Source organism: Pteronotus mesoamericanus, unplaced genomic scaffold (genome assembly GCF_021234165.1).
Source record: "Pteronotus mesoamericanus isolate MK-2021 breed Mesoamerican mustached bat unplaced genomic scaffold, CSHL_Meso_final scaffold_651, whole genome shotgun sequence".
NCBI lineage: Eukaryota > Metazoa > Chordata > Mammalia > Chiroptera > Mormoopidae > Pteronotus > Pteronotus mesoamericanus.
Genome location: NW_026555325.1, coordinates 46,584,669 through 46,606,139, shown reverse-complemented (window position 1 = coordinate 46,606,139; position 21,471 = coordinate 46,584,669). Strand labels below are relative to the sequence as shown.

The window sequence follows — 21,471 nt, the reverse complement described above, 5'->3', positions numbered from 1 at the left end:
GACTGTCTGGTTCACAGGCCAGCTCTAAATCCAGAGCCACACCAGCTAGGGCTATACAAACACTTACTACATGAACATTCTTCATTCAATTGACAGGTATTGGATGCCTAATGCATCAGGCACAGAGATAGGAAGTAGGGCTAAAAAGAGGAATTAGAATATCTGCCCTCAAGGAGTTTATATTCTATAGGGGAAGCAACTATCTAAATACATGATTTCAATACTGTGTAATAAGTGCTTTAACAGAGGTGTAGAAAAGTACAGTTGGAGGACAGAAGAGGGATTGCTCACTTGAGAGTAGCTGGGAAAGGGATAGGAAGGGAGATTTCAAAGCATGAAGACGCTACAGGTGGGCCTCAAAATATGAGTATTTTCAATAATGGTTATGATAATAATAATGATGTTGTTATAAGAAAAATACCCCCAATTCTTTGACTGAAACTTCACATGGTAACAATGGGATGAAACTCCATTAAGTTGGGGAAAGAGCCATTGCAAGCAATGGCTGAACGGTTCTCAGAGCTCACATAGGGCTAGTGATGGTTTGTGTTCCTACTGGACAAAATCTAGATACAACCCCATAATACAAGGGGGCTATATACAAGTTCTCAAGTCTAAGAAAAAGTAGCATCTTAATACTGGGTTAAGTTACTTCCAGGTTAAAGGTTGCTCTGGATTTGTCCTAACAAAGCTTAAAAGCTAGCTCCAGAAGGATTAGATTCCAGATGCCAGAACGGCGCCTAATTCTTTAAAGAAAAACAGTAAGAGTCAGCATCTATCAATTTGAAACTCACAATGTCTAGCATTCAATCAAAATTTATAACGCATGGTTTTAAAATGAAATACCTAAGATATAATTGACAACATACATGCAAATGTTGTATATTGGAAACTATAAAGCATTGTTGAGAGATATAAGAAAGCCTAAGTAAATGGAGAGATTTACCATGTTTACGTATTGGAAGACTTGATATTGTTGGGATGTCTGTTCTCCCCAAATTTATTTATAGATTACATGTAATTCCAATCAAATAACAGAAGATCTGGACAATAATAGGATGTGACTTTGGTAGATTGTGTTTAAAGAAAAATTAATATGGGGGCTGGACATCAGAAAGTACAGAATTAATATTCTTTGGGATTTTTTTTTAATGGGGAAACATATAAAGGATAGGTATTGGGATTTCTTAGTATTTGTTTTTCACTTGTAAAATGATAGTAATAGAAACTGACCTGCTTATCTTAAAAAAAACCCAGAAAATCTTTTTCAGAAATTGAAATGTTAATTTTTAAAATTGTATGGAAATACAAAGGTCCTGGGATTCCCAAAACAACTTTGAAAAATGTTTAAGGACTTAATTCTAACTGCTTTCAAGATTTACTGTAAACCTCCAGTAACTGTGACAGTGAGTAAGGCATAAAGATAGACAAATGGATAAGTAGACAGGATAGAATCCAAAAACAGACTCACAAATACTTAGTCAATTGAGTTTTGACAAAGGTGCCAAAAATATATGGAGGAAATATAATCTTTTCAATAAATGGTGTCAAACTGGATAGTAAAAAATCAAAATGGATCGTACATCAAAATATACAGGGAAACAGAAAACCTTTATGATTTTGGATTTCGCAGAGGTTTCTTGAATAGGACACAAAACCTACAAACTAAAATTTTTTTAAATCAATAAATTAGACAATCAAAATAAAAATTCTTGCTCTTCCAAAGACCTTGTAACAAGTATGGAAAGATACACCATAGACTGGGAGAAAATAAGATAACACAATAAAAAATGGGCTAAATATTTTAACAGACACTTTACCAGAGAAGATGCACAAATGACAAACACATGAAAAGATGCTCTAAATCATTAGTCTATAGGAAAATGCAAGTTAAAACCACGTTGAGATTTACTACACACCCACTAGACTGGCTAAAATGACCATATGACCATACTAAGTGTTGACAACGAAGTGAAGTTGCTGGAACTATTACACACTGCTGGTGGGAATGCCAAGTGGTAACACTACTTTGAAATAATCTGGCAGTTTCTTTACAAGTCAAACAGATACCTACCATGTGACCCAGAAATACTACTTCTAGGTATTTACCCCAGAGAAATGAAAACATGTCTACTCAAAGACTTCTACATAAATGTTCCTATCAGTTTTATTTACAATATCAAGAAACAAAACAATCAAAATATGCATTAATGAGTGCATTGATAAACAAGTCATAGTATATTGATATGTACCAGTCACAGTTTTCCAGGAAAACAGAACCAACAGGATATGTATATATGTATTTCATAAGGCATAAAATTAACCATCACACCATATAGTGGAATGTTACTCAGCATGAAAAAGAAGTGAACTATTGACATGTACAATAATATGGATGAATAACAAAATAATTATGCTGAGTGAAAGAAAAAGTATATCCAATGAATTCCATTTACATAAAATTCTAGAAAATGCAAACTAAACTACAGGAATAGAAAACAGATCAGTGGTTATCTGGAGATAGGAGTGCAAAGAGGGAGGGATTACAGAGGGACACAATAAAATCTCTTGGGATGATGATTGTATTCATTTATATGATTGCAACGATGGTGTCACAGCTGAAGACATATGTAAAAACTTGTCAAATCGAACATTTAAATCATGTATTTTATTCTATTATTTATTTTAAATATTTTTATTGTATGTCAATTATATTTCAATAAAACTTAAAAGAAGCATTATCTGAAAAATTCTAGGCATGCAAAGGAGCAGGAAAATATGATTCATTATTAGGGAAAAAATTAAGCAATAGAAAGAGACCCAGAAATACAGAGATGCTGGAACTAGATACAGGGATGATAAAACAGCTATTTTATATTTTTAATTTTTTAAATGTTTTAATTTTATTTTTTATTAAATTTATTGGTGTACTCATATGGTCATATAGGTTTCATGTGTACATTTTCATGATACACAATCTGTATATTGCACTGTGTGCCCACCGCCCAAAGTCACATCATCTTCCATCACCATTCATGTGGCCCCTTTACTTCCCGCCCCCAACCCCCTTCCCTCTGGTAACCACCGTTCTGTTGTTGTCTGTATATGAGTTATTTTATATCCTACATAAAACAGCTATTTTAAAATATGCTGCGTTTGTTCAAGGATGTAGAAGAAAGCATGAACATGATGAGGAAGAAAAAGGAAGGACAGTGTGTGTGTGTGTGTGTGTGTGTGTAGTGTGTGTGTGTGTGTGTGTGTGTGTGTGTAACCAGTCTAAGTTGCTGAGTTTGAAAACAAGGGCTTGCTTCTGTAGTTCTACTGGAGCACTCCTTATCTAGGCAAACGTGGACAGCCTTGAAGTGGACTAATGAGAAACAATTGAATACACACATCCATGAGTTATGTTTATATATAATAATTTACCTGAATTTTAAAATTACCTATAATTTATACCATATTCTCTGGCTAAAAAAGGAACATTATCTTTTATGACTGATTGCCTTGGAGCAATTAATGAAATTCTGTAATGTAGCTCTTTCAAGCAAGCTATAAAAGAAAAAAAACCTTTTGGAAGCAATTGCTACATTTTTTTCCAGCTAGATTACCTTTTTTTTTTTTTTTGAGAAAATACAATGAACTAGAAATAAAGATTTTTTTCCTCTTGTCTACAAGACACAGGATATAATCAGCCCCATACATTCACAAAGGTCATTAAATAACCCAAGTTTTTATTTTTTCATAGGTCAATCATTGACAATTTCATAACATTTTCCAGACATTCCAAAATGTTAATTCCTTTCCAAAGGGGCACTTTCTGAACAAAGAATCATCAAGACAAGAGACTGAAATTGAAAAATGTGCCCCAGCATTACAAACTCTTCTACATCTTCAAAAACTGAGTTCTTGAGGTTTAAAAGAAAAAATATTTTTCTTTTAAACTGAAAAATGAGATTCCTTTAAATCAAAATAGCCAAGGATCATTGACCTCACATCCCTTTCTAACCAGAGTTCAAGAGCCAAACTGGTCTAAAAATTTGAATTATACCACTTTTGCTTATTAAGGTCTTGGAGAAATAAAAAAATTATATCTATAAAATAAATATGGTTGAGGGCTCTAACAGTGGGGAAAGACAGGTATGGGAAGTTTCTTGATAATTCAAAAATCAATAAATTTACAAACCAATACACATTGATCCCACTGCTCTGATGACACTCAGAAGTGTGCCTTCAGCGAGTTTGCTAATCCTTAGTAAGCGAACCAATGGTGCAATTCCATTCCCTTCACATATTTGATTTTGATGCATCCTGCTGTCCTTACTTAGAGCTATGACTGCTTCACCTCCTGGTTAAAAAAAAAATAAAAAGCAAGAAACATGTCTGATCTCCAATATTCCACACTGTGAAGCTTTATACATAGAAAATAACTCACCAACATACTGCATTTTAGCTGATGGCGACAAAAGCATATTTATTATAAAGTTGTATCCAATTTGCTCTGCCATATACTTTTGTTGTTTCAGTGTTTGTCCTGCCAAGGCCCAAAGTGCTACAGCTCCCTGTTCCTTAACATCTATTTGAAATGCCTATTTGAAGAGATATTGCGTTCATTTAATGAGCATTTATTTAATACTGTAGGAATACCTGTTTTATAAATGTTTATTCTAGAAGAAGTTTTAGTTTTCTTTTTGCTGAATTGAATTCAATATCAAATAGTTTGTTTAAGAAAAAGGACAAGTCATCATAAAATTCTTACCTTGAGAAGTTTTAAAAGATATTTACTTAATGAATTTTCCAGAAAAGCTCTCTGTATAGAAGGGTTGTAACTCGCTAGTGATTCCACAGCCATTGCACCCTTCACTTGGACACTAAGTTGTTTTCCTTTAAAAAGAGCCACCAGAGGTGGGATGGCCCCTTCCGCAGCCATAGCATTCTGAACATCCTTATTGTCACGTGCGACCTCAGCTATTGTAGCAGAAGATGCAGCCTTTAACACATCTTCAAATGAATTCAAGAATCAGTTAATTAAATCTTTTAAAGTGTAAGAATATGAAAAGCAGCATATCATTAGTTTCTCATAAAATCAAATTTATAGAATTTTTAGAAAATTTAGAAAATAAAAATAGAAAAAATAAAACTGTCTACATTCTTACCACCCAAACACAAACATTTCATGTAAGCCCATCTACTGTTTTTTATGAATATATATAAATTTAGATAGTGTTAAAGATATATTTAATGCAGTTGTAGTATAAACACAATGTCTGCCTTTTAATTTACCAATATAATATTATCCTATTCTTTATAAATATCAAGGTCTTCTAAATATTCCATGAATGGGTATATCACATTTCCTTAGTAACTCACATTTTATTTTTAAATTACAGTTTACATTCAATACTATTTTGTATTAGTTTCAGGTATACAGCATAATGGGTAGGCAATCATACTTTACAAAGTGGCCCTCCAACACTTCAAGTACATACCTGGCACAATAATAGTTATTAAAATATTGACTATATTCCCTATGCTTTACATCCCCAGGACTATTTTGTGACTACCAACTTGTACTTCTTAATTCCTCATCCTTTTCACCCAGCCCCCCAAATTCCCTCCCCTCTGGAAACCATCAGTTTGATTTCTGTATCTATTAAGTCTTTTTCTATTTTGTTTGCTCATTTATTTTGCTCTTCAGATTCCATATATTAGTGAAATAATATTCTGATTTGTCTTTAACTTATTTCACTTAGCATAACACCCTCTAGATCCACTCATGCTGTCACAAATGGTAAAATTTCATCTTTTATGGCCAAATAATATTCCGTTGCACTTTTTTATCCACTGGTCTATTGATGGGTTCTTAGGTTGTTTCCATATCTTGGCTATTGTGAATAACACTGCAGTGAATATACAGGTACCTATATTCTTTCCAATTAGTGTGTTGGGTTTCTTTGGATACATATCCAGAAGTAGAATTGCTGGGTCATAACAGTCCCTGCATAGCACATTGTACACTGTGGTCAGGATCAAGTCTCAAAGTTAGCAAATCCAAGGGCCAGCCCCACCCATGGACAGGCCAAAAGACTAAACTTTAACAGGAGGGCTCACGTAATCCACACAGGGATATTCCTGGAGCATGTATATCAGGTTATCAGGGTGACTATCCCACAGTACCCCACAGGACATCTACTATATAAGGCTACCCTACCAAGACCTGGAAACATAACAGACCTACCTAATATACATAAACAAGTACAGAGAGGCACCCAAAAGGGGGAGACAAAGAAACATGCCTCAGATGAAAGAACAGGAGAAATTCCCAGAAAAAGAACTAAAGAAATTAGAGGCAAACAATCTGCCAGATACAGAGTTCAAAACAATGGTTATAAGGATGCTCAAAGAACTTAGTGAAAACTTCAACAATGAGATAGTAAGCTTAAAAATAGACACAGAAACCATAAAAAGGAACCAGTCACAAATAAATACACTAGAAGGAGTCAAGAGCAGATAGATAAAGCAGAAGAGCTAATCAGAGATTTGAAAGACAAGATAGCAAAAAAAAAAAAAAAAATTTTTTTTTTTTTGAAAAAATGGATAGTTTAAGAAACCTGTGGGACAACATGAAGCATAACAACATCTGCATCATAGGGGTTTCAGGATGAGAAGAGAAAGCAAGGAACTGAGAACCTATTTGAAGAAATAATGACTGAAAATTTCCTTTATCTGGTAAAGGAAGAAGACAGAAGTTTAGGAGCACAGAGAGTCTCAAACAAGATGAACCCAAAGAGGCCCACATCATAATTAAAATGGCAAAGGTTAAAGAGAGAGAAAAAACCTTTTTTAAATTGTTATTTTATTACATTGTCCCAATTTTTCTCTCTTTGTCCTCCCCTGCCCCGCCCCAGGCAATCCCTGCCCTGTTGTTTATTACCACGGGATGTTTATACACATTCCTTGATTAGACCCTTCCTCTTCTTTCCCCCATTATTCCTCTTTCTCCCTCCCCTCTGGTCACTCTCAGTTTGTTTCTTATTTTCATGTCCTTGGTTCTATTTTGTTCATTTGTTTTGTTAATTAGTTTCCACTTACAGGTGAGATCATGTGGTGTTTGTCTCTCACAGGCTGGCTTATTTCACTTAGCATAATGCTCTCCAGTTCCATCCATGATGTCGGGAAGCATAGGAGTTCCTTCTTTCTTTCTGCTGCATAGTATTCCATTGTGTAGTTGTACCATACTTTTTTGATCCACTCATTTACTGACGGCACTTAGGCTGTTTCCAGCACTTGGCTATTGTAAATAATGATTCTATGAACATTGGGGTGCATAGCTTCTTTGGAATTGGTGTTTTGGGATTCTTAAGGTATAATCCCAGCAGTGGGATCACTGGATCAAAAGGCCCACTAACAGTGCACTGGGGTTCCCTTTTCCCCACATCCTCACCAGCACTTATTGTTTGGTGATTTGTTAATGATGGCCATTCTGACTGGTGTGAAGTGGTATCTCATTGTGGTTTTAATTTGCATCTTTCTGATGGCTATGCATTTCTTCTTAACCATTCTGAACCACTCTAAAATGTCACACATTCTGGTAAAATTGCCCCAAAGTAGATTCACAGCAGTTTCTTGAGACTATGGGTTTATTAACATCTCCTAAGTTTTAACCCCTATCTCTAGAGGCTCATCAGCCTTTCCTGAGCTTGGTTTGTTTTAGGCATATGCTTCACCCATTTTTATCTGTTTGTTTCATATTCTTCCACATATGTTTGTGCATACTCATGTTTTCATTCATTCAATGCTTCTGATTTCATCTTTTTTATGACATGCAATAGTCTTGCTCTGTGGTATTGATGAAGATTTATATGACACCACCATGGAAATTCAAGTATGTAACAGAAATCACACAAAAGGCTTTCAACTCCAAACCACCTGAGAAAAACTTAAAGAGCACCTTATCCATCTCAGAATGACTATTCATACATTTTCACTGCAGAACTATGTTTACATGTACTCATAACCTTCTAAAATCTGAAAACTTTGGAATTATGATCCCAAGGATTTTAGATACACACTACCTTCACCATTGGGCTTCTCTCACCGAACTCTTACTGCTGGAGTCCCTCAACTTTCTCGTCCTGGTCTGCTCCTTTTTTTCACACAGCAAACTCTCCTTAAGCAATCCTACTGTTAAGAACTTTGTTATGGTTATAATCTATTCTTCCCACTTCTCTATCCAAATCCCTGACCTCTCTTCTGAACTTTAAAGCTCAGATTATTGGGATGATTGAGGTGCTAAAACAGCCCTCTTCCTTTAGAATTTCTTTCTAATTGGTAAATAGACACTGGAATCAAACAGAGATAAAAGCTTCAATCTTATTGCTGGAAAGCTGGTTTTGAGAAAAAGTGCCAAAAAGAACCAAAACCATGCATTTGTAATGACTCATTCTTCGAAATGAGAAATTACATAATTCACTATTTCTTTCATGGGAAGAATGAGTAACATTCCTGAGTGGGAGGTGAAAGTGGTAATTTCGACTTTTTGGACTGATGCAGGATATAGGGTAAGAGCGAGAAAGGTTTCCCTTCTACTCCCTTAATTTTATAAACCCAGCAGTTTAAATTTAGGTGTTCCAGATTGGGTTATAAACATATGTCCAGATCCATTCTAAGATAAATCCAGGACAAGTCCACACCTGTGTTTATATCACTTAATAATATATCTGGTTGCTTAAAAATAATACATAAATTGAGGCTCACCTGAATCAGAACTCAGAAATGCAACAAGATATTGGATACCTTTATGATCTTTTACTGCTCTTTGATTGTTTTCATTTCCCATACACAATACCTGTATACAGTGCATTACATTTACTAGGACATTTTCTATGTCTAACTTTAAGAGATTTATCAGAGCTGGGATTCCATTCTAAAAATAAACAAAAAATTTAATTATAATTAAATTTATTTGAAAGGGATGCAATCTCTATTTATAATCACATGTATATAATTTTGCTGTAAATAACAGTTTATTTAGGACAGGACATCTATCCATAAACAAATCTACTGATATGGCACATAAAGTGACAGTTAATACAACTTTGAGAATATTGTATGTTTGGTATTAATGTAAGTATTCTATATTTTAAAATATCCTCCTTTATACCAAGATAAATTGATACTCCAAGTTCACTGTAACATTTCATAAATATCTAAAAAGTAAAGCAACTGAGGAAGATCAACTGAATACAGTGTCCATTTGGAAATACTTGCCACTGGAGATGCACTCATTATTGGTAATTATATGTGGGCATCATAAATTGTTATTTTTAAATGTGAATGTAACTTCCTAATATTAAATGGAGTAAAGATGGAATTTCTCCCTACTGCTAGAAATAATGCAAGAGTATTAAGGAAGATAAACAACTGGAATGTAACCTCCTTTTCAAGGAAGCTAGGAGACACCTGTAATGTAAAGCATAATAAATGTGTATGCATTGTCCACATACACAATACCTGGATGAGAGAGATCTCCCATGGCCGCTGGCCACAGAAAATTCTGGCAGAGGACAGTTTTCCAAAATGAGTGGCTCTACTATGAGGGGCAGAAAAAGAAACGCAAAGTTCCCCTCCAGAACTAGAGCAATGAGTATGCAGCATGGCAGCATGTTTTTTTTCTGGACCAGTGTGGCACAAAGTTTCAAAAACCAAGGAAAGCAAGGTTGTACAAGGAGTCTTATCAACAGATAGGTTTGGAAAAAGTAGTCTATTGGGGAGGTAAAAAAGGAAAAAAATAGCCTTCGCATTGTGGAGGAAATAAAATTGACTTTGTAAGCTACTCTCCATGAGTCTTTGTTGGCTAGGGAAAAGTAAAGCTGACAGGACCCACGCACACAACTCTACTCCCTAAGTCATATTCTTGCTAGACTAGCACATGGGACTGGGCCCTCTCCCAAATATACGTCCTGCAAATAGTTGAACTGGGAAAAACCTAATTCAGAGATGAGTAATGATCATAAAAGGACCAGGATAGGATCTGTCCAAATATGAGAAAAAAATAGGAAAGAGTTGCGACAGATTAAGAATGCTTATCGGAAAAATATTGCCACAAAAGAGATAAAAGTATTACTAACAGTGGTATATGGTCATTAATGAAAAAAATAATAGGACAATCACCTCTATAAAATAAGAGTGCACAGGAAACACCCCAGAGCTCAGGGAAAATGTTTTTTGAGACAGGGGAGGAAAAAACAAGAGCTGGAAAAGCCCAGGAAAGATGTGGAGAGATATAAAAGCTAAATTTTGATCCATATGAAAATAAAACTAAAAAACATAGCAAGGGACAAGGAGAACAGGACTGAGAAAAAAATAAAAATGAAATAATGAGTGGAAAAGGAATAGAGAGAAAATGATGGCTATGTAAGGAAAGCTGATACAGGAAAAGGTGATATAGTTCACAAATAATTGATGTGCCCAAATGGAAGTGGTCAACTAATTCAGCGATCAATAAATTCAATGGTCAATTTTTTACTTTCATTTTACAACCACATTTAACACTGTTAATCATTTTGTCCTCTTTGAAATGCTTTCTTCCTTAGGCTGATAGGACAATAGATTCTTCAGACTTCCTTTACCTCACTGGCTATTCTTTCTTTGTCTCATTTGCAGTCCCTCCAGATCTTCCAACTTTCCCTCAGAGAATATGATCACTTCTCATCATTTCGACTATTAACACCCTGATTCAGGACACTATCATCTGTCAGCTGAATTATTATTACAGTTGTTTCTAGTCTTGCTGCACCTACCCTTGTTTACCCATTTCAACACAGAAATAGAATGATGTAAATTTCTCCATGGAACTTCCTGAACAAAATCTTTCAATGGCTTAATATCCTCAGAGTAAAAGCCAAGGCATCTAACAGTTGTCCGCATGGCTCTCCATGATGTGGTCCACCATTGCCCAGCCAAGATTGTCTCCCATTTCTCTTCAGCTACTTTTTCTTTCTTGCTATTCCTTGAATGTGGCAGGCACACTCTCACTTCACTTACTTTGTCCCTGTTTTCTCCGACTAGAATGGTCTTTACAGCAGAAAAACGTGGCGCACTCTCCCATCTACTTTAGGTCTATACTCAAATGCCCAATTCTTAGTCGACTATTTTTCAACAAGCTTCCCATCTCCCCTTTCCCTGCTTTATTTTCCTCCTTAACTCCTATTCTCAATTAAAAGAACATACTATGCATTTGGCTCACTTGTTTTGTTTATTGCCTTGTTACCCTCAACTGGAATAAAAGATCCAAGAATGCTGGGATTTTGTCTGTTTTTTTCACTGCTATTACCTCAGCATCTAAAATAGTGTCTTCCATATAATAAACTCTCAAAAATTATGTGTTGTATGAATGAACTGAAAGAATACTACAGAGATGTAGTATTTAAAGATATCAAGAAAACATTCCAAAAATAAAGGATGAATGTACGTGTTGAAAAATTATACCAAGTCCTAGGAAATATAAATGACTAACATTGATGTGTAAGTCCTAGATTTTAAAGATAAAGAAAACACTGATTATATAGTAGAATATTAAAAAAATAACAAAATATGACAGAACAAAGATTAAACATATGACATCAATAAATGTTAATGAATTATAAACCCAATAATAAGTAAATGACAAAACAAAAATTAAATATACTTCATACAAGGGACACATTTATCCTAACTTTGGGTAGTTCTCAGAATCACTGAAGATTATAAGGTTTAAATTAATAAGACTGACTAACTCTGAAGGAGGACCTGGGGGTTTTTATATTTCTACTATGTTTTCCAAAGGATTGATAACCAACCAACAAGAAATAAAATAAAGTAAGAAAAGGATGGGCAAAGCCAAGTTAAAAATGAGAGCATAAAGAAAACAGATCATAAACATATTTTTGGACAAAACAGTGCAAAAGTATTATACTTGACAAAAACAGTGCATTTTATAATGCTGATTCAATCCATAATGAAGATGCATTATCTGAAGAAAACTATTAAAATATTAGTTATAAGTATATATTAAAAGATCATAAATAAAACATCAGCAGACATAATAAAGTATGTTTTATTTGAGGAAATATGGTATGGCAAAGATTAATGTTTACAAAAAATAATTTTCTTCTAATTCTAATACAGAATTAGACTATTTCTCAGGCAGAATGGAAATCTAAAATGATAGTGTTTCTTATAATATCTTCTTATAAACAGCAAAAAGCAATCACATTCCCTAGACCTAAGTAGGCATTTGGCTTGCCTTCCATATTTGCCCAGGGGATAGCTTTGCCAGATGTTTTTGTTGAGAAAACAGTCTTCCCTGGGCCTCTTGCATGCTTACTTGTATCGTGCGAGTGTATCAAGATTGCTACAGCTCTTTCGCCTGGGCCATCCTTCAGGATTTTTATGTGGCTAGAAATCTTGTATGACATGGTAAGAGTTCCCTTCAGACAAAGAACAGGCTTGCTTACTGATTGCTAGCAAAGTGATAGATCTCTTAAGCTCAAGGTTCCACAGATGCAACACGAAGCTATTGTGTAGGTAGCATCCACCTGGGCCCACTGTGTCACCTTGTGAGACTTGGGGACAGGGGAACCGGCATCTCTGCTGAAGCTCATGTCCTTTGCTGTGCTTGTTCTGGTACTGTCTTGCTTTTGCTTACTTTTGGCCCTCATGGGATTGTGGCAGGTATGCTCTTAGCCATCCTCATTGAGACTGGAATTCTTCCCTGAAAGCTTTGCTATTGCATAATAACATGATATGTATCTTTCTAGCTTTTTTATGAGGGAATTACTATCAGTCAAAATGATTTTCTATAAAAAGAACTTACATGTTTGGCAAAAATATCCTTGTTTTCAAGTTGTGCAATATCATATAAAATGACAGCACAGCGAGAGTGTAGTTCTGGTTCATCAGAAACCAGCAGGTTGATCAGAGCTGGAACACCTCCTGCCTCTACTAGAGCATGCACTACACTTTCATGGGTTGAGATATTACTCAAGAGCCCAACTGTTTTGCACTGTAATTTTATTTTGGAACCTTTTAATAGGTTGATTAAAGCAGGAATGGTGCCTGCAATGAAGAGATCAAGAAAAGCATGGATTATTTGTAATCATTTGTAGTCAATTTATCATGATAAGATTTAAATAATGTTCATGGATTATGCTATATAAAAATTGGCAAATAATTCTATAAAATATTTATGTTATTGCTTATAACTACACAAATGCACTTTTCTGTCTTATCTACAGTACAGAGCTCTCTCATTCATATATTTAATTTTCACACAGCATACAATCATACATTTCATATTGATAACCATAAGCAACCTTTGAAACACTGAATTTTGGCTTAAGATCATGGACAAATACATTCTTTGAGCTGACATATGGTAGAGTTCATTTTGTTTATTGTGCCAAATTTGTGTGGCAGTGTTTGCGCAGTTATTTGAGCATTGTATTATATTTTAACCATATTTTACACAAATCCTGCAAAACAAAAATAAGGTGCTAAATCTAGTAAAAAGCAACCTTAGCCTGATTAATTGCAACTGGTTCTAAAATCAATGGACATGGTGAAAATAGAAAAATCTGGCTTCAGTTGGATGCTTGTTACATCAGGTCAATGTGAAAGAAAAGAGCAAACACAAAGTGCTGGAAAATATAATATTGAGTAGGTATAATTAGGCCTTTATTTATTTATTTGAAATGTAATCTCCCTCATGACTTATTTATCTATGGTTCACTTTTTGGACATAGAACTTTTGTACATACTTTACGGAACACATTAGGGAAATACCTATAATAGTTTTTTCTACTTACTCATTTAACAAATATTTTTGGAGCATTTCATGTGTGTTCAATATTTACATTAGAGAAAAGGCTACTATAATGGACAGTGCAGATACAACATTTCCATCATTTTAGAAAGTTATATTGAACAATGTTATTCTCTAAACAATCCCATGGGGTAGGACCCATTTTATTAAGGAAAGGATTATTAGATTACTAGATTACTAGGATTAGAGAGGGTAAGCAATTAGCCTAAATTCTAAGTGCAGAGCTATCTACAAACCCAGGACTTCTGTTACAAACCACAAAAACTATTTTTAATTGAAAAAATAAATGTTCTAAATACAGAATAGATTGCTTCTAAACGAAAGTACTAAATATGAGACATAGTATGGTAAAGTAATTTAATATCATTATTAAATTTGCAAAGTTTTAGAAAAATGGGATTTATGTAGTTTTTTGATCTTGTGCAGCTTCCGTGTAGAAAATCAAAATATTTCTTAAAGTGGTTAACTGAGTATAATATAGCTCTGCATAAAACAGCATAAGCAAATGATAGTTAATAAATTTTACATCACCTGCACTCAAAATATATTGCCAGTACTCATCCTTTGCTAAGCAAATTACTTCTAAGGACATGACAGCCATCATCCTTCGTTTATAGCTTTCGCACTGCAACATTTCTGGTGAATATTGAACAAAAATAAAAAACAACACGCATTATAATCTTACAAAAAGAAGTGGAATGGTTGCTTCTGTTTCTGTTTGGGCCGAGTGAAGCCGAGAGTTGAGATCGCCAGCGCCATCACCGCCACTGTGGCCATGAAGTTCCCTGTGCACGTGGCCTTCTGGGAGGCGCTGAACATGTCGCATACACTCGAGGCCTTTGAGGTTTACAGTCTGTGTAATATGCATTAAAAACCCTAAACTTTTTTATCTTTGCTCTGAATGATTTAGATTGGGAGGTCACATGATTCAAGTTCAGTTGGAAAATAGTACACCTCTGTGGCCTGAAATCAGAAGCCGAATAAAATTTGAGTATGGGTTTTCAAGAATGTAAACTACATTGTTGTCAATGAATATTTAATATCTATTAAATCATATGTGAGGCTTTATACATTTCTTGAATATGAAGAAGAATGAATTTATATTCCAAACATGAGATAATACAAATGGGTATGCTTCCAAACAATGTCTATGGTGCAAGAAAAACCACATAAAGTATCCTTGCCTCATCTCTCATTACCCAGCTCCTGTAATAACAAATCTGGTCCTAACTCCTACCTTGGCTACATCACTCCATGGCTCTCTCTTTTAAAATTTAGCTTCCACTCAAGCTAATCCTGAAAATATAATATACTCTGGCTATTTTTCTTTTACTCAGAGTGGAAATAGTCAATATAAGGAGGAAGAATTATTCCAAAGGGCTAAAGCAAAGAAACAGTGGCCAGATGCTCACTGTTTGTTGTGTTTGCATCATCATTGGGACTTCTTGACAGTGACTGCAGGAAGCAGTGACTGTTGGGAAATTTTTGTGCCATTAAGCTCTTCCTGGTAAAAATACTATTCTATACTGAGGTGATGTATTAAATATCTTAGTCAATTCAAAGTAACAGGATGGTCTTCTTAATTCCTCCTAAAAAGACTAATATATAAAATGATACATATGCACACATATATAAACATTGAAAACACTTTCCAGTATCTCTTGGGGCTGATAATTGGAATGTGTTCTCAGTACCGGTAAAAACCAATTATTCAGACTTCTTGAATCAGTAGGTTGGGCTCAAAGTCATAAATATATCTTTTCCCATGCTAAAATGAGTTGCAGGAAAAAAAATATCCATTCTTATCTCTACTTTTTCATTTTTTGCTTTAGTTTTTATTTTATTAAAGTAGTATATGTTACTCTAAAGGCCTGCAGCAAAATATAGTGGTTCCTTGCCCTACCCTCTTCAGCCTTCTGAGTTTCTCTCTCCAGAGCGAACCACTTTGGATGCTTTCCCTTTATCTTCTGTGATTTACATATCTCTATATTTCTAAATATTTATATGCACCGTTACCTTTTGCTATATAAATTTTAGACATAATTGACTGACTTCATGTTATGGTAAATGAGAAACTAGCTCTTTCAATACTGCTCTGCCATTTCCTCTGCTTCCTCTTTCCCATATTTATGCATATATTTAAATAAACATTCAAGCCCTGACTGGTGTGGCTTAGTTGGTTGGGCATCATCCTGCAAAGCCAAAGCAAAATGTTGCCTGTTTGATTCCCGGTGAGGGAACATGCCTGGGTTGTAGGTTTGGTTCCTTTTTGGGGCCTGTATGAGAGGCAATCAATCGATGTTTCATTTTCTCTCTCCCTTGCCCTCTCTCTAAAAGCAAATTTTAAAAATCTTTAAAAAAATGAATATTAAATACTTATATTATGGTACCTAAACAGATATTATTCACAGCTAAGCATTATAGTATAGTACAGTTGTGTCTACTTTCTTACTTTCATTTTCCCTGGGTGTAATAATTTTCTTATTTTATATCATCTGCTTAGTTTTCTTTGTATCTATTGGTAATTCCTCCCATATTTTCCCTTTGGCCTGGGTACACAGTTTCCATTCTGGGACTTCCCTTTACTGTCATCTTTGAAATTCCCTTTGCTTTTCTCTTGGGCCAGGCTCCGTTTCCTGCTGGTTGCGGGGCATTCCCTCCTTCGCATCCTTAGGTCTTTCCTGATTAGGCTCTGCAGAGAGCACTCCTGCCGGGCTCTGCAGAGTTCGTGGATCTATGGGGGATTGATGGTGGGGGTCCGAGAGTTTCAGTTTTCCCACTGTTGGCCTTGGGTGGTTTTTTTGGTCGGCTAAGTCCTAAGACTTGCCTGTTTCCAATATTTTATTGCAGTTCTATCTTTTCCTGTTTTCTCCTGAATGCTTGTTTGCTGCTGCTGGTGGTGGTGTTATTTTTATTTACTCTCCAAGTAATTTTAGTGAGAATGAGTAAATTTAGATGTGTGCATTCAGTTGGCCAAGTAGCTCTTTCCCTTATAATAGTTCCAGCTAGATTGTATAAAAATTTGGACAGAAATCTTGAAGAGGTTACTCACAAAACATTTATCAAAATGTGAAGAAAAATGTTACTGAATCTGTCTCTAAAATTAGGAAGTGAGGAATAAATTGGAGGGAATCTTCTCCACTCAAACTTTAATTTCCTCCCTCTTTCCTTTTTCTTTTCTTAATTTGCTTTTTTGATGGAGAGAAGATGGTCGGGCTTTTGGAAAAAACTTGGAAAATAAAAATAATTGTATAAAATATACTCTGGGTTATTTATCTTTGATTTTAATTTAGAAATAAAACTACTTTTGCATATACAAAACTATAATTTGGTGCTATTTTTATTTCTGGTTTTAACTAAAAAAATGTTTACTTCATGATTTTTAAATATTTAAAACATTATGCATGTGTTACTACATTTTATTCCCTGTATTTCAGAGTAAGTGTCAATAATTAAACAGTAATAATTAGAACATTTATTTATAATGAGATTATGTGTTCTATACTCACCTACCAAAGTTTTCCAAACTGGGAGTTCAGGAATATTTAACTCTATTATATACTTGAGAACCTCTGTGTGAAAGGATAGCACTGATAAGTGAATTATATTATTTCCTTTAATGTCTGTTTTTCTCCAGTTAGCACCCAGAGAAAATAGGTACTTAATAGTGTCCAGTGCTCCTGAAGTGGCAGCAAGTAACAGTGGAGTACACTGATTCCTAAAAATCAAGGAACACATTACAAAAATTGGACACACATATAACACATCAAATGTACTTTTTGTGAAACTACCCAAATTGCTTTTGGAGGAAACTAGCTATTGGCGGAAGTCTGATTTATCCCATCACCTCTCCTTCTTACGCGTTATTTTTCCGTTTATTCCATATATAATAGATTTGCTTCCCCTGCCCCAGCTGTTCTTAGTGTTTGTCCTTATACCCCTTCCCAAATTATTGGGTTGGCCAAAAAGTTCATAAGCATTTTTATCCATAAAATAAAAGACATTTTTCATTTTCACCGATAAATCTATTGATTTGGATATTTTGAGTATGCTGGCTACCTCCTCCTGCATGGTATACAATTAATTGTTCTCAATTAATGTCTTGATGGCTATCAGCTTCAACTCGTCTCCCCAAGTGTGGAGCATTATCCAGTAAGAAATCTCCAGCACAAAACTTCACAAACCACTTCTGACACGTTTAATCAGTTGCAGTACCTTCATACACTGCGCAAATCTTTTGTGTTTCAGCTGTGTTTTTACCTTTCTTGAAATAATAAAGAATAATATGCCAAAAATGTTGCTCATTTTCTTCCATCTTCAATATAAAATGGCTACACAAAAACTCACCAGTTTTGATAAGTTTTTTTTAATGCTGACATGACAGCTGTCACAATACAATCTAACAAAATTGTTCTGAATGAAGTTAAAGACAAGTAAGCACCATTAGAGCCATCTTGCAGGAAAAAAACTAAACAAACCTTTTGGCCAACCCAGTAATCACCATGTCTTATAATTTTTTCAAAAGTTGATAATTCACAAAGTTCTTTGAATATGCTATCTCATTTATCATTACAATCACTCTATGAGTGAAGGAAAAAGCAAGGCAAGTGTTATCAGCTTTCCTTTTATGACAAAACTGAGACTCAAGTAGAGTTACAACACATTTATACTTCATGTCTGGTCCTTAAATCCCAGCTTCCTCATTGTGGCAGAAACTAACAGTTTTTCTGAAAACTCACTACCTGCTTTTCAGAGCATAAAAATATTTTGGTTGGCCACATGGCTTTCCACCAAAATATGACATTCCCATCTTCTGTTATGATGGGTATGGCTGCCAGACTAAGTTTGGCCAATCTCATATTAATAAAAGTTACTGGACAACAACCTAAAAAGGAGGGCACCATTACTTTTCTCCCACTTTTTTCTCATGGCTAGAATAGAGGCAAAATAATGAAGGCAGAAGTGGTCATTTCACACCAGGATATGGAAACCACAGAATTAGAAGCAACAAGAGGAAGTCTGGGTCTCTCATATTGTCAAGCCATTATGCCAGTCCTCAACCATGAACCCAGACTTCATTAAAAAGAACTACATGTTCATCTAATTTAAACTGCACGTATTTTAGGGTATCTTTGTCACAGCAGCTTCAACTGTTTCTTAATTAATAGATCTGCCAAATAGCAATGTCACCTGAAGCAAACTGGGTTATTTTCTCTGTCTGTAAAAGAATGAAGGTAGCAACAATCAGCTGATAGTATTGGTCTAAGAGATGAATAAGGCACTTAGCACACAGTCTTGATACATAATTCTCCTCTCCTCTTTTTACCCTATTACATTGCCTCAAACATTACTTTTTTAAATGCGTATATCTATGCCTTCATCCCTTCATGAAACCTCTTTCTCTTGCATCTTGTTCTTGAACTCTCACTTCTGCCCTGCTGACCCCAAGCCCTCTCCTCTCTTCCCTTATTCCTGGGCCCTTGGGAAATTCTTGCCCTTTATAGTGAACATCTCTTCACTTTCTCCTTTTTCTACTTTAACAAGATTATTCTCCTGTTGCTTTCTTTCTCTTACTCAATCATAGCAATAAAGATTACTGTTACTTCTAACATCATCACTCTGATTTGCCTCCTTTGAAAAATATGCTATCACATTGTATTACCCTATCTAGTTCCACATTGCCATTGACCCCTGTTCAAGTGGGTCCCCTTCCACACCCTAGCTCATGAGTTGCCTCACCCACACGTCCCTCCTATTGTCAGTGACTTCAACATCCATGCTAATTACCATCTGGGTTCCAATCTCACAGTTCCCTGTTATACCTTCACATTTGTGCTCCATATTCAAACATACACTCAACACAGCCACACTCCTCATTAAGTCCACAGAGGAGATCTCAACCTCTGTAATCATCCTCTCTATGAATCCCTTTGCTTCTCTTCCTTATGTTCTACCTTGGATACCCGGTTGTTTGACCTTTTACAATCCATGCAGTCTTGTAGCCTTCTTGTCCAAACTCTGATGGATCCAGGACCTGACAGTCCAGGGCCTGAATTCTGGTTTCCACATTCCATGCATCTTTCCAGAATCTATTAGTTAGACAATCTATTAGCCAGAGATTCTAGTTTCCTGAGAGCTTTCCCTGCACACATTTCTGCCCCAGCCTAGAGGGAGGATTAATTTCTCCACTGAATAATAATGGACAGGTTATTCACAGACCAAGAAATATCTGAATGAAATTATCCTAAATCATGTTCAGAGATTCACAACAATAACTTGGTTTTTTGAATACCAGCCAAGAGTGTACCTACCCTCAAAAGTTGGTCCTCAGCAAGACTGTGAAAATAGACACTTGTTTGGGATGTATCTCTATTTCAATGTGATTAACTTCTTTTTAATGTGTTTTTCTCCTGGATACCACTAGATATGTCTCCTCTCACCTAAGACCTCCCCGTTCCGGTATGGAGCCCTTGGGCTGCCTCCTGATTGTACAGGTTCCAATTCAGGGGAACTTTCTCCTCCCTAGTCTCAGGGTCCTTTTGGGGCACTGAGTAGTAAACCTGATAAACTAGCTTGTAGAACCATACCATTGGGAGAAGGCTAGGAGAGCTTGCTAGGGCTTATTCTTTATTCCTCCAGACAACATCCATAGATTAATAGAAGCCCTGTCTGTGTAATTCTAAAGATAAGTGGTAGGAGAAGAAGATAGTGGCCAGAAAGGAAGGCAGAGTAAGTCTTACACAGTTGCTCAAGTCAATTGTATGAACCATTTCTTTTAGTGGCAGTGTTGCGGGCAAGTTATGACGGCAGAAAAGTATAGTCTTAAAAATGCTTAATAACTTACTCAGCTGTTGCCTCAGCTTCTAGCAAACTAGGATCCTTCCTACAAAGAACAATGATGATGCAGATATTGTCATAGAAAGCGGCAAAATGAATGGGCATCCAGCCTCTTTTTTCAGAAAGCGTGTAATCAGCTTTGAAACACAGCAGACAGATGGTCGTTTCTAATGAGCAAGCCTGTGCGGCCAGGTGCAGAGGCGTTGGACCTAGAAAGGATGGACAACTCCTTTAGTGGTCAAAGATCTATCATTCCTAAAAAACATGTTTTGATATCTCTCCAAAATTTAGTATTATGTGATATAGAAGCCCCAAGATAAGTACTGAACAAATTAATGTAGGCAGTTCTACATTTCTCTAACTCAGGATGTCTAACCATTAAAAATGAATACTTCTTTATAAATTAAGAATAAATAACATTGAAAATATTAAATAATTGGAAAATTCAGTGTGTTAAATAGTCTTGTGATAGACTATTTCTTGTTTAAATTATTTTCCACTTAATTCAAATATTTTGTTATAAGATTCTTAGAAATTAAAAAAAAAACAACCCTCAATCAAAAGGCTTCTATGTCACTAAATCCAGTGAGCACTTTTCAGTTCTCATCTTATTGACCTCTCAACAGTAAATTGACCACATCTACCTCTTTAAAATAGTTTCTTTCCTTGGCTTTTGTGATATCATACCATCCTATTTTTCTTCTACCTCTCTGGCTGTTCTTTTGTAGTCTCTTTTGGGATTTTCTCATTTTGTACCTAAATGTGTTTTAAGG

At 35.4% G+C, this 21,471-nt stretch overlaps 1 protein-coding gene across 1 annotated transcript in view; it reads right to left on the bottom strand.

Moving 5' to 3' along the window:
- Window positions 1–21,471, bottom strand: part of ANKAR (ankyrin and armadillo repeat containing) — a 53,349-nt gene that overhangs the window by 15,362 nt on the left and 16,516 nt on the right. The window contains exons 7-14 of the mRNA XM_054562746.1: window positions 20,706–20,907; window positions 17,371–17,579; window positions 14,393–14,497; window positions 12,854–13,095; window positions 8,755–8,923; window positions 4,757–4,998; window positions 4,433–4,586; window positions 4,184–4,345 (exon numbers count right to left, since the gene is read on the bottom strand). Of these exons, the coding sequence (XP_054418721.1) occupies window positions 4,184–4,345; window positions 4,433–4,586; window positions 4,757–4,998; window positions 8,755–8,923; window positions 12,854–13,095; window positions 14,393–14,497; window positions 17,371–17,579; window positions 20,706–20,907 (1,485 nt within the window). The remainder of the gene's footprint in view (window positions 1–4,183; window positions 4,346–4,432; window positions 4,587–4,756; window positions 4,999–8,754; window positions 8,924–12,853; window positions 13,096–14,392; window positions 14,498–17,370; window positions 17,580–20,705; window positions 20,908–21,471) is intronic.